Source organism: Colobus angolensis, unplaced genomic scaffold (genome assembly GCF_000951035.1).
Source record: "Colobus angolensis palliatus isolate OR3802 unplaced genomic scaffold, Cang.pa_1.0 Scaffold229, whole genome shotgun sequence".
NCBI lineage: Eukaryota > Metazoa > Chordata > Mammalia > Primates > Cercopithecidae > Colobus > Colobus angolensis.
Window position 1 is genome coordinate 5,880,980 of NW_012115477.1, and position 14,672 is coordinate 5,895,651.

General features: G+C 41.8%; 1 protein-coding gene across 5 annotated transcripts in view; it reads left to right on the forward strand.

Moving 5' to 3' along the window:
• Positions 1-14,672, forward strand: part of GPNMB (glycoprotein (transmembrane) nmb) — a 29,697-nt gene that overhangs the window by 11,910 nt on the left and 3,115 nt on the right. For 3 of the 5 annotated variants that reach the window (XM_011944187.1, XM_011944188.1, XM_011944190.1), the window contains 5 exons: positions 2,306-2,464; positions 2,782-3,105; positions 9,100-9,234; positions 10,506-10,608; positions 12,251-12,459. In XM_011944187.1, coding sequence (XP_011799577.1) covers positions 2,306-2,464; positions 2,782-3,105; positions 9,100-9,234; positions 10,506-10,608; positions 12,251-12,459 — 930 coding nt within the window. The remainder of the gene's footprint in view (positions 1-2,305; positions 2,465-2,781; positions 3,106-9,099; positions 9,235-10,505; positions 10,609-12,250; positions 12,460-14,672) is intronic. The other 2 variants (XM_011944189.1, XM_011944191.1) reach the window with 1 other exon arrangement.

Genomic DNA, 14,672 nt, shown 5'->3' on the forward strand with positions numbered 1-14,672 from the left:
AAAAAAAAAAAAAAAAAACAGAATGGCACATGGATGAGCATTCATTGATTTCTTCTTCTGTTTTTTTATGTTCTCTAGAGAATTTTTAAGATTTAAAGAAGCATGTGCTATTTATTTGTAGGAAATCCTCAGAAAAGATACAAATAAAAAATAAAAATTATCTGTAATTAACACCAGAGATTATCATTGTTAATTATTATGGTGTTTTCTTTGCTAGTATTTATTAAGTTCATTATTAAGATCACATACACATTTTTGTTTACTATCATGAGCATTTAATGATATGATTTTTTAAATTTTTATAAATTGTTTTAATGGCTGCACAATATTTCATTGTGTAGAAATAAAATAACTACTGTTCTGCTTTGACCTAGCCCATTCTGTCTTTTTTTTAATTACAAATGGTATTCATTTTGCTTTATTATTGGGGAAATGATTACTTTTAGAAGAAGCAAAGTTAGCTTATTATTAATTAGGCTGCTAAATTCTTAGTTTAAAATGTCACTAGGTGCCACCTGGCACTGCATATTTGAAAACTGCTACCAATTGAGCAGCCTCCAGATTTCTAAATGTTTCATCTTTCATCACAGATTAGAGAGCGCTCCTCTTCCTTCAATTAACTTATTTACAAATCAGGACAAAATATTAACAATACATACCCATTGAGCAGAGTAAAGCTATGTCAAATATTATGCTCATCTATATAAACCAGTTGCCTTAAAACTGACTTATTTTTCACTGCCATTATGACCCCATTAGCCAACTCACCAAACATTTCTTTGACTTGTCCCTCTCATGACAGAATTCTGACAGTTTGCATGGAGTCACTTATGTTTACTAACACTCCCAGACTCTTTAGCCTAGTAAACATTCCAATAACTTACCAGATCAACTGTCTGTCTTTAAAATCAACCTTCAGCCTAGAACTTGCTCTGTTGGTCTAACAAGACTGCCTTGAATTTCCATCTTCCACTGAGGTCTCAGAGTTAGCTGATATTCTCCTTCAGCTAAGTATGGTCTCACCTCTCAGAGCTGAAACTAACATTTGCTTCATGAATAACGCCTGAGAGACACCCCTTCCCCTTATAACTTCTGAGGGAACTACTCCTGCACCTCAAAGTGAAGGAGGATTCCAAATCACCCATCCCTTGAGAGACCAGTATGTTTTTCTCACACGTTCGACGGTGTGATAAATAGGGTCTTGAAACAAGCCAGTCTCGAAAGCATTCAATCTAAGATACCCAGTCAGTGACAGGTCTAAACCAGGCCCCCTGGCAGGATTAGAAAAGTTCTTGATTTGGGAATTATAGTAAGAGGAGTTACAGAGTTTTAAAATTTGTTTAAATGTCCTTGAGCCCTGAAGGAGAGGAATTACTTCCACCTGTTAGCTAGCAGCAGGGAGGGTTGGAGAAAGAAAAGGAATGACTCAGGGGTGTTCTAGAAAAGTGCCTGTGGAACTGCTCTATTCTGTTTTATGTCTGCCATCCTCTATTTCATCACTTACTGGATTTTTATTTTTATTTTTTTGAGACAGAGTTTCACTCTGTCGCCAGGCTGAAGTGCAGTGGCATGATGTTGGCTCACTGCAATCTCCGCCTCCGGGTTCAAGCAATTCGGCTGCCTCAGCCTCCCGAGTAGCTTGGATTATAGGCTCGTACCACCACACCTGGCTAATTTTTTTGTATTTTAGTAGAGACAGGGTTTCACCATGTTGGCCAGGATGGGCTCCATCTCCTGACCTCAGGTGATCCACCTGCCTCAGCCTCCGAAAGTGCTGAGATTACAGGCATGAGCCACCGCGCCCAGCTACTTGCTGTATTTTTATATACAAATACTATTAGGAGATGGAGGATTCCAGTCCCCTTTTAAAAATCCGCTAAATAATATAGCGGAAATAGTAACAAAAATAAGGTAGGTTATTGGATAAATAATTTTTTAACTCTTCTGGACACCTCATCATCATATTAAATGTATTTTCTGTGGGGAAAACATGTATTTCAAGTGCCAAATACTTAACACGAAAAGCATTTATTTGTAAACTAAGGGCTAACTGTATTATGCCACTAAACAGCTTTTTTTTATTTTAACCAACTATATACAATTACATGTGTATAACTGTGGGTTTGTTTCATAAGATTTTACATTAAAATGAGCACCATCTCCCTTTCTGAAGCAGCACCATAGGCCCATCCTATTTTCCCTCCTCAGAGCAATCTATAAATGGTTGTAGCTAGTCTTTAAGGAACAGCTTTCTATAGTGATGATTTAATGCAGCCAATAACTAAAAATTTCCATCCTCCCAAAGGTCAGTATTTCCAGAAATTGGGACGATGTTCAGTGAGAGTTTCTGTGAACACAGCCAATGTGACACTTGGGCCTCAACTCATGGAAGTGACTGTCTACAGAAGACATGGACGGGCATATGTTCCCATCGCACAAGTGAAAGATGTGTACGTGGTAACAGGTGAGTGGTGTGAACTCTAACTGAGGATGAGGCACTTCATTCTGTTGACGTCAATGGGTTCAAAGAGTTAAGGCCAAGTGTTCGGGGTTAGGTTACGATTCATCTTGGCCCCTATCTAAGCTTGTATATTTAATTAGTTGTAGTTCATCTGTTTTCCAGAATAGCGTAGGAAACCCCGGAAAACTTGCCTGTGAAAAGGAAAATAATGCTAGGTTATCCCTCATTTTAATATTTTAACCTAAAAGCATCGTCGGAGTCCTCCACTTACAATCAAGCAGTCACGCATTCTTTCTTTCTTTGGGGGATGTATATTTTAGATCAGATTCCTGTATTTGTGACTATGTCCCAGAAGAATGATCGAAATTCATCCGATGAAACCTTCCTCAAAGATCTCCCCATTACGTTTGATGTCCTGATTCATGATCCTAGCCACTTCCTCAATTATTCTACCATTAACTACAAGTGGAGCTTCGGGGATAATACTGGCCTGTTTGTTTCCATCAATCACACTGTGAATCACACGTATGTGCTCAATGGAACCTTCAGCCTTAACCTCACTGTGAAAGCTGCAGCACCAGGACCTTGTCCGCCACCACCACCACCACCACCACCCAGACCTCCAAAACCCACCCCTTCTTTAGGTAAGGTTTCGCAGTGATCTTTGAGGGGGGCTCCTTAATGGCTAACAAAATATTCACGTAGGTCATATTATTAAATCCCTCCTTAAGGGGATATTGTAAGGACTCTGCAGTAATTCCATTTTGTACTTGTTGATTTTTTAAAGCAAATTTATCACCATTTTACATCTATAGAACACAGAAGAAGGGAGAATGTATTTAAAGTCACTTTGCAAATAGAATTCAGTGACTTGTAGAAAGCTCTTTGACCTTCCTCATTTGCACTGGCCCCTGCTATGTGTACACACTCTGCCCTCTTCTAACCTGTCACATTTTGGTTTATCTGCCATTTTTTATGGCTATGAGAAGGCACACTGGCACCTTATAAATGATCAGGCCATTTCTATGTTCCTTCCTCTCCCCTGCTAATTTCTTTCCCTACCCTGCCCACACCCACCCAGTGTCCATGAAAACACAGCTGTACTTGAAAGCAATTTCCAGATGGTCCAAGAAAGAATGCAGCTTGAGAGTATTTCTGGGTTAGCCAGCTGCAGTGACTCCTGACATTAAAATTGTGCTGCATCGTATGTTTATTGTGGCACTATTCACAATAGCAAACACTTGGAATGAACCCAAATGTCCATCAATGATAGACTAGATTAAGAAAATGTGGCACATATACACCATGGAATACTATGCGGCCATAAAAAAGGATGAGTTCATGTCCTTTGTAGGGACGTGGATGAAACTGGAAACCATCATTCTGAGCAAACTGTCACAAGGACAGAAAACCAAACTCCACATGTTCTCACTCACAGCAGGGAATTGAACAATGAGAACACTTGGACACAGAGCAGGGAACATCATATACCAGGGCCTGTGGGGGGTGAGGGGAAGGGGGCAGGATGGCATTAAGAGATACACCTAATGTAAATGACGAGTTAATGGGTGCAGCACACCAACATGGCACATGTATACATATGTAACAAACCTGCACGTTATGCACATATACCCTAGAGCTTAAAGTATATAAAAAAAAAGATTAAAATAACTAAATAAAAATAAAACTGTGCTGCATATAAGACATGAGTAATTCAATACCACCCTGTATTAAAAGTCTGGGGACATTCAAGAAGTCCTTAAGAGTCCACTTTGGGTAGCACTGGCTTCCATCTGATTCCCCACGCTACCCCATGCCATCACCACCCTTTCCCCAGTGGGCCAGTTGCACTCAGCACCCCAGGATCCCGGGGATAGCAATAGGCTGACATCCTCTCACTGGTCGCAAGAGGGCGTCATGGACCAAGCCCACGACGGTCCATCATGACGTCTGGGGCTTCTTCTCTTGTTTTCACAAAATCTTGTTTGTTATAAATTATAAAGTTTTACAATAAGATGTTAGTAATAAAATGAGAGCTTGTTAAATCAAGCATATCTAAGTCAAGACAACACAAGTTATCACTGATTTTGATTATCTCAAAAATGTTTTAATTTACAAAATGTATGCATGTTCCTTAGTAGAATTAAAACAATATAGATGTCTAGAGTAAAAAGCAAAAGTCCCCACTCATACTCTCCTCCCAAGAGTTAAACCCTGTTAATAATTGGGAGGATTTCTTTCCAGATCTTTGTCTATGCATTTATAAACATATAATATATATACACATAAGGTTTGTTGTTTTGGTTGTGTAAACGGGTTCATTTACACAAGAGGGCTATTCATACTGTTTTACAATTTGCTTTTTTTCTAATTTAACAAACATTATAGACATCTTTCCATTGTTAATATATGTAAATCTATCTCACTTTATCCAGTGGCTGCATGGTGTTCCATAGAATGTATCTACTATCATTTATCTCACCATTCTCTCTCTCTTTTTTTTTTTTTTTTTTTGAGACAGGGTCTTGCTCTAACACCCAGGCTGGAGTGCAGTGGCACAATCTCAGCTTACTGCAACCTCAGCCTCCTGGACTCAAGTGACCCTCCTGCCTCAGCCTCCCAAGTGGCTGGGACTACAGGCATGCACAACCATGCCCAGCTAATTTTTTTGTTTTTTAGTACAGATGGGGTTTTGCCATGTTGCTCAGGCTGGTCTCCAATTCCTGAGCACAGGTGATCCACTCACCCCAGCCTTCCAAACTGCTGGGATTATAGGCGTGAGGCACCATGCCTAGCCCACCATCCTTTTATTGATGGATGATTAGATTGTTCCGAATTCCAACTACAACTGTATTGAACAACTTTAAACATATAGCTTCATTCGGCCAGGTACAGTGGCTCAAGCCTGTAATCCCAGCACTTTGGGAGGCCGAGACGGGCGGATCACGAGGTCAGGAGATCAAGACCATCCTGGCTAACACAGTGAAACCCCGTCTCTACTAAAAAATACAAAAAACTAGCCAGGCAAGGCGGCGGGCACCTGTAGTCCCAGCTACTCGGGAGGCTGAGGCAGGAGAATGGCGTAAACCTGGGAGGCAGAGCTTGCAGTGAGCTGAGATCAGGCCACTGCACTCTAGCTTGGGCGACAGAGCAAGACTCCATCTCAAATAAAACAACAACAACAACAACAAAACCATATAGCTTTATTCTAGTAATCCTTTAGGAGAAGCAATTTATTTATCCACAAGTATTAATGATCTTCTTTACAAAAAAGAGTATAAAATTCAAAATAAATTACAGATGCCTTTAATATTTAAGTTCCAGAATGGTAAAAGACTTAATGTTAGGTTGTTTAACGGTAGTCTACTTTGAATTTCATTTTTATTAAACTAGCTTGTTTTTCTTATAAACTATTTATATCATAGCATGTGTTAAAAATATATTTGAAGCCAATGAAAAGTTATTTAAAATTTCTGTTATAATTTATCCCTAGGTGAGACCATAAGATATAAACTAGCAGGCCAGGCACGGTGGCTCACATCTGTAATCCCAGCACTTTGGGAGGCTGAGGCAGGTCGATCACCTGAGGTCAGGAGTTCAAGACCAGCCTGGTCAACATGGTGAAACCCCATCTCCACTGAAAATATAAAAATTAGCTGAGCATGGTGGAGAGTGTTTGTAATCCCAGCTACTTGGGAGGCTGAGGCAGAAGAATTGCTTGAACCTGGGAGGTGGAGGTTGCAGTGAGTCGAGATCGCACCATTGCACTCCAGCCTGGGCGACAAGAGAGAAACTCTGTCTCAAAATAAATAAATAAAATAGAATAAACTAGTAACCCCTACAAGTTAGTTAAGTTTTATTGCAAAGGAAAGCTGCCTGGCTTTATCTAAAGATGTTAGATCAATCATAATCAACCCCAAAATGCCTTAAACTAGCATCTCTCTTAGGGAGAGCGAGAAGGGACATTTCTAAAAGATCTCTTCCAGGGAGCATTTCCAGCTATACAGGCCATATTAAAGGGCTTGGATGACTATTATATTATTGTTTGGCCAAAAAAATATGTTCTCTCTGCTTTGGTAAGTGGCTTCATAATAATGCACAGCCAAAAATAGAAATGAAATGCAAATGCAGGAGTGAGGCAGAAGCAAGTCGAAGAGGTGACTCAGGTAGGTGGGTTTAAATCCGACGGCAGATGTGTCTGTGCTATTTTTAAGTCACAGAATTCTCTTCCCTTAGCTAACAGTGCTATTATTCATTTTTCAGACTTGTGAACAAATCTGAAAAAATAAAAAAACCTTTTGTAACACCGATGCTAATTACTGTAACACTCTCTCTTTATATAAAATAACATCATATCATAGAGAACTTTCCCAGAGAATCAAGAGCTCTCACACCATTCTCTGGGCAACAGGGACATAAATACTGAATTAAGGATGAAGCTGACCTTCTTTCTCATCTGTCTTTTAAGGTGTGTGTTTCTCTCCATTAGCCCTTGAATCATACCTTGACTTTATAGACACAATGTTTGCAAAGCTCCATGTGCTTTTTTATTTTTTTTGAGACAGAGTCTTGCTCTGTTGCCCAGGCTGGAGTGCAGTGGTGCAATCTCGGCTCACTGCAACCTCTGCTTTCTGGGTTCAAGCAATTCTCCTGCTTCAGCCTCCCCAGTAGGCAGGACTACAGGCATGCGAACCACCATGCCCAGCTAATATTTCTTTATTTTTAATGGAGACTAGGTTCCACCATGTTGCCCAGGTTGGTCTTGAACTCCTGGCCTCAAGTGATCCGCCCACCTCAGCCCCTCAAAGTGCTGGGATTACAGGTGTGAGCCACCATGCCCGGCCTCCATATGCATTTTAAAAGCATTCTATCTAAGGTAGAATCATTGACTTTTATTATTTGGTCATTTTTTAAGAAAGTAAGTTTTATTTCATTTTTAGCACTAAAGTAGATGCAGAGCAAGAGAAGTTTCATTTTAAAATATGGCAGGGTCATGATTCCGTGCTCTAACTTGACAACTAAATTCTGCCTGTCAAGAACTTCAAAATAAGAAATTGTATGGTTTTCTGGCGAAGAGCTACTGAACTTGAATGCCCTGCACAAACAATCCTATTGCTATAGAGTAGATCATTTGAATCTCAGGACAGACAGAATGACTGTTTTGTCATTTCCAGAGGACCAATGTGAAACTCAAGGGACATTCCCAAGAGGCTGCCACAGCCCTTCCTGCTGGTAAACCACTGCATTCAGTCTAACACAGTGTCCAGGCCTTTCTGGGCTTTACCTGAGCAGCATTTCTCAAAGTGTGTGCCATGGAGCATTCATTTCTGGACCTGTTCTGAGAACTGCTCTGGGCACAGGAAAATCACAGGGATGTTTACCCACTGACGGTTCTGAGATGCCCTGGAGAAATCTCCCAGCCGGCTTCATTCACATGTCACTCAGTTAGAAATGCAGTTCTTATGAGGCTTTGATGTCCTTCCCCAAGACTGAGTCTGCTTCACTTATCTTTTGAAATTAAAAAGAAGATTATATTTTCAGTATCGTTATTTTCTTTCTAGACTTTTTTTTTTTTTTGTGATGGAGTCTCACTCTGTTGCCCAGGCTGGAGTGCAGTGGCGTAATCTTGGCTCACTGCAAGTTCCGCCTCCCGGGTTCACGCCATTGTGCCTCAGCCTCCCGAGTAGCTGGGACTACAGGCGCCCACCACCATGCCCGGCTAATTTTTTTGTATTTTTAGTAGAAACGGGGTTTCACCGCGTTAGCCAGGATGGTCTCAATCTCCTGACCTTTTGGTCCACCCACCTCGGCCTCCCAAAGTGCTGAGATTATAGGCGTGAGCCACCGCGCCCGGCCTCTTTCTAGACTTTTTATCTTGCTGAAGGAGCAGCGAGGTCTTAATTAGAGCCTGTTAAATTGTAATTAATAGGGCATTAGATTCTTTGCTCTAATTATATTCAAGGCTTATTTTTCAAAAATGTCTTGTATTCCCTCCTTTCCTTCCTTACATCTCTGCTCATCACAGTAAGACTTTTAGAATTTAGCTTTGGAGCTGTGAGACATCCAAACAGGGAAAGAATGATCTTTTCCCATATTACTGGAAGAAAGAAACTGTGATTTATTAAGTACTCCCTCTGCAGCAGTGATGAGCAGCAGGTTTTATATACTTTATCTCATTTAAGTTTCATAGTTCAGCCCCCAGAGGACAGCAAGTATTGTTCTTATTTTACAGATGAGCGAATAGAGACAAAAACAGATTAAATGATGTGCCTGTGGCCTCAAACAGCTAAAAATAAGGGGAACTGGAATTTGAGCCCAGAATACCTGCTTCCAAAATTAAAATATAACTTCATCTATTATGGCCAGGTTTATTTCTTCATGACCATTGTGTCACACATTTTAATACAGTTTCACCCTTTAATTTGCTTCTTGTGTTCACACAAAATGTGAGATTATGCTTCCTTACATAATTTAGCAATTATAATACCTTATAGCTCTAACATCTGTGTAAATTTTGACACATTTAGTTGAAATTTCTATAGCAATTTCATAGTATAGCATTCCTGATATTTTTCTAAAAAGCAAATGGCAAATGTTTAGATTTTTTATTATATCATGTGCATCTTTTACGTTCGTAGCAACTACTCTAAAATCTTGTTATTCAAACACCCCAGGACCTGCTGGTGACAACCCCCTGGAGCTGAGTAAGATTCCTGATGAAAACTGCCAGATTAACAGATATGGTCACTTTCAAGCCACCATCACAATTGTAGGTAAGGCTGAAGATGAAGACCGGTGAGGAGGGATGCTAGACTCCACCTAGGGTCACCCGCTCTCTTTGCTAACTCTGAAGGGGTGGAGGTAGGTGGTAAGGGCACCCCTCTGCTTGTCTAAGATGACACCACAAATGCAAGAGCAAAGACCTTACTGATTTCCAAATTCCCACCTGTCTCCCTGGCCTTCCTTCCACATCCTGGTGGAAACAAGCCTACGGTGAAGGCCACATGCTAATGAGCCTGTCCTGGGCCTGTATTCCACCTCTGCAGCCCAGCCATCTGAATGGGGTATGTAGGGTAAAGGAAGGCTAGCATCAAGTTCCCACAACTTCCACTGTCTTCCCCTAGTTAATTTTCACAAAGTCACACTTGTATGTGAAAAGGGGAAAGAGCAGGCCACCACACATGACTGTGCATTTGGGCACAGCCCTAAGGCATACAACAGAGAAGACTGAGGGGAATGGAAGCCCAACCTGTGCTCACCGATTCTGGGAGTGAAGATGGAGGTGGAAGCCCAAGCAGTATTCCTTGAGTCCAAGCCACTTGAGAAGCTGGCCAAGGCCTGAGCCTGGGGCTGCATCTACCCAGGATTACCTTTTCCTGAAACACCTTCCAAGATGGAGTGCTACTTTCTGATGCACACACAGGCTCTAGAAACAAAAATCTAGGTTGGACTGAAAAACAGTTCAGTCTGATTTTGAAAATGCTGCATGGATATGTATCCTAAGCTACGGGGATAGATTGCCAGATCTGATATGTTTCTGTATGGCAAGAAGGCTGTCTTCCTTTTTTAATTTTTTTCACTTTCTGATGTATTAAGAGCTGTACCTTAGTCCATTTAAGCTTCTATAACAGAATTCCATAGACTGGGTGGCTTATAAACCAACAGCAGGAATTTATTTCTCATAGTCCTAGAGGCTGGGAAGTCCGAGTTCAAGGTACCAGCACATTCGATGTCTGGTGAGGGCCCACTTCCTGGTTCATAGATGGCAGATGGCAGTCTTCTTGCTGTGTCCTCATGTGGTGGAAGAGGCAAAAGGGTTCTCTGGGGTCACTTTCATAAGGGTATTAATCCCACACATGAAGGCTTCACCCTCATGACCTAACCACCTCCCAAAGGCCCCAGCTCCTAATGCTGTCACCTTGGGGGTTTCAACATATGAATTTCCAGGGGACACAAACATTCAATCTATACCAGAATGATTGTTTGGCTTTGTCTGATTTCTGTTGTATTTTGATGTGTTTTTCTCTGGGGGTTATTTTGTTAGAGGGAATCTTAGAAGTTAACATCATCCAGATGACAGACGTCCTGATGCTGGTGCCAGGGCCTGACAGCTCCCTAATAGACTTTGTTGTGACCTGCCAAGGGAGGTGAGTATATTATCTCCGACAGAGGCATGGGTCAAGTGAGGACCTCAAGTCTGAACAAAGGCATTGACCACCAGTTACCTCTTTTAAGTTGATTTGAATTCCTATTTACTGGTAACCTTAGACAGGAAGGACCCTAGGAGGTGCTATCAAGCACACACGTGTTTTGCTACAATTGAGCAATTGAGAAACCTTTAACAATTAAGCTGAATAATAATTATGATAACTGTTTGAACACTTAACTGAATTCTTAACACCTTATACCTGTTCTCATATTGAATCCTCACAACAATCCTATGAGCCTCCCCATTTTACAGATGAGGCAACTGAGGCCCCCAGTGGTCACAAAACTTGCCTACCAGTGGAATGCTGGTAGCCAACAGAGGGCAGCTCACAGGACAGCTCTTAAGCTTCCAGGAAGCTGCCTATGCTAATGTTAATAGCAACGCCTGATAATCCTCTCTCTTTAGAATTTACAAAGCTCTTTCCAATGCATTGTATAATTTGGTTTCCTATGATTTGGTCATGACTACATGTAATAAAGTAAATATAAATGAATGAATATATAAATACTATATTGACTAAATATACATTAATAAATCATTTGCATATAATATATAAATTACTTGATTAAAATATATATGTGTGTAAATACATAAATTAATCAGGAGAATGAGGTGGTATGAAGATGTGGCCTTATTTGGTAGAAAAGAAGAGCTAAGAAGCTCTCCACCTTGGGGAGAGGACCAGAATGAGGGTAAGGGTGGCAGAAAATAGAGTGAAAGCTGACCCAGGGAGTGAAGCTGCTGCGAGAGGCCCGGCTGATGAGAAGAGGGACTATCCCCATCCCAGACCCCGGCCGATGAGCCCAGCATCACAGCCTGGTCTCTCCATCCAAGAAGGCTGCCATGAGATAGTGGTCAGGACAGCAATGGCAGGTAGCCTAGCATCAAGGACAGATGAGTCAAACCTCTTCTGTTCAAGTCCCAGCACCACCCCTGGCTGCTTATATGACCTGGACTCATTAATCTCTCTCCCTGAGATGGTTTGTCATCTGTTAAACTGGGGTAATGTTACTTTCTTCAAAAAGCTATTGAGAGGAATAAGCAAGATCATGTCATATATTTAAAACTCACTCAGAGCAAAGGTCTCTGAGGAAAGATAAATAAATAAATAAAACTCAGTGCCCAGCACATAATAAGTCCTGCAAAAACAACTGCTGCTATTGCTGTTATGCTTCTACAGGAACCTACGCAGGGCCAACTATGGCATTTAATAATATGTCTGCCTAACACCCAAGCTATCTGCATCTTCGAACATTCTAGGGATTTAGAAGGAATGTAAAAGGAGTGAGCTGGGCTTCATGTGGTTTTCATCAGCCCTTTCCCCTGGGGAGATCATTTTTTTCTCCTCCACCCCAGGGCCTCACTTTCCTGAGGATGCAGAGAAAGGCATAGCTCAGCACACAGGCTTGCTTAAGAGCAAATCATAAGACTAACAATTTGGCATCTTATAGTTTGAGTAACAATGAGGTGGAATTCCATTTCATAGAAATGTAATGACTTTCCCTTTGTAAAATGGATCTGACCTTCCTCTCTCCCCCTCTCTGTGCCCTGTGCGCCCTCGCCCACCTCCCCTGTCGCAGCATTCCCACGGAGGTCTGTACTATCATTTCCGACCCCACCTGCGAGATCACCCAGAACGCAGTCTGCAGCCCTGTGGATGTGGATGAGATGTGTCTGCTGACTGTCAGACGAGCCTTCAATGGGTCTGGGACATACTGTATGAACCTCACCCTGGGGGATGATACAAGCCTGGCTCTCACGAGCACCCTGATTTCTGTTCCTGACAGAGGTGAGGTTTGTTTTATGGCCATATGAGCATTTCATACTGCAGGTAAAGTGTGTATCCCATACTAAAGCTATTTAGGCCTTTGTTGTCAATGTTTAATTTTATTTCAGTATAAAATTCGTTGAACTCTTATGAATAAGGATCTGAGGACTGGCATTACAATCCAACAGCAAATCTACTTAGGGAAGTGATGAGACATCCGGTGAAATAGTGGTCAAAGAAAAGCCTTTGGATGAAGAAAAATCAGCTGTGATCATGGACCAGTAACAATGGGATATGATCACTGCACACTTGAATAGATTTGTATTTCAAGGAGAAAGTGTAAAGGCCAATATCAAAAAATAGCAATGTTCTCCAGTGAAGCAACAACAAAGGAGAGGCTGATAGCACATTTTCATGAAAATCCACCTGAGCAAAGATATGAAGCCTGGAAGAGAAATGAGACACAAGCTGTTCTCCTCAGTCCCTTCTAACTTACTATGCATCCTCTCTTTCCCTTCCCGAACTCCACTGAGCATTACGGGACACAGTAACAAACCAGCTTATTATTCCTCACATCTTCACCAGATAAACTACTCTTTTCCCTCTGAATGCTTGGAAAGGTACAATGTTAACAAAGAAGACAAAGGAATTTCATTTAGAAATTTGCATTTACTGGTGGCATCCAACTTCCCCCAACCTCCAAATTAGGGCTCTACCCTAATGGCCCTCACTAACTGTCACAGATAATCAACTTTGTTGTAAGATATTACTTGTGGCTTAGAAGAAGTGCTATGTAGTAGGATGAAAGGGAAAGATTAAGTTGTATAGATATTACAGCAGCAGTCCCCAACCTTTCTGACACCAGGGACCTGTTTTGTGGAAGACAGTTTTTCCGTGGAACGGGGATGGTGGGGGATGGTTTTGGGATGAAACTGTTCCACCTCAGATCATCAGGCATTAGAGTCTCATAAGGAGCACGCAACCTAGCTGTCTCGCATGTGCAGTTCATGATAGGGTTTGCACTCCTATGAGAATATAATGCCGCCGCTGAGCTGACAGGAGGCAGAGCTTGGGCGGTAATGCTCAGTCGTTGGCTGCTCACCTCCTGCTGTGTGGCCCACTTGCTAACAGGCTGAGGACCCCTACAGGTACTGGCCCGCAATCTGGGAGTGGGGGACCCCTGCATTAAAGCACTTACTTCACTCCTTAATTTGAGTATTGTCAGGTACAATCTAATAGCTCATTCACTTATAACCCCTTTGAACTTGAAGCCTATTTCATAAGGTAATATGTTCTTAAACATATATTTCCGGCCACAAAAACAAACAAACAAACAAAAACATATGTTTCTGGTTGGGTGCAGTGGCTCACGCCTGTAATCCCAGCACTTTGGGAGGCCAAGGTGGGCAGATCACTTGAGGTCAGGAGTTCCAGACCAGCCTGGCCAACATACTGAGACCCCATCTCTACTAAAAATACAAAAATTAGCCAGACATGGTGGCAGGCACCTGTAGTCCCAGCTATTCGGGAGGCTGAGGTAGGAGAATCATTTGAACCCAGGAGGCAGAGGTTGCAGTGAGCTGAGATGAAGACACTGCACTCCAGCCTGGCCAACAGAGTGAGACTCCATCTCAAACAAACAACCAAACACAACAAAAAAATGTAAAACAAAATTTCCTCATTAATAATGCAGTTTTAATCCCATTAAAAGAAGAGCTTTAATCCCATTAAAAGAAAATAATCATACACCTAATTATTTGTGTGAGGGCTTGTTGTTGGTGATATCCAAGGTGCAGATTTAAAAGCAAAACCAACAGTACAAGGGTGCCCTGCTTCCTGCCAGGGGGCGGCGGGTGGATCAGGGCCTGGTTGGGGAGCTGGGGAGGGTGGGGACTGGAGAAGGGAACTGAAACCTCTGCATCCGAGTGGCCGTGGACTTTAAAGTCACCATCAGAAGCTGCTGATGTTATTCCTCCAGTGTTGCCACAGCTCAAAGGTTGGTTAGAATTACCTTTAGAGTCTTAATTCATTCTATTAAGCCCCGCACTGGCAAACCACTGATCTCTTATGTGAATTAGATGTTTAGACATTTGCTTTCCTTTAATTCATCTTGTAGTGAGTGATAACTTTAGGTGGGACCCGAGTCATTTTCAAAAGCCAAATAAAGAAAGCTCAGAATGCCAGGCACAGTGGAACATACCTATAGTCCCAGCTAGTCAGGAGGCTGGGGTGGG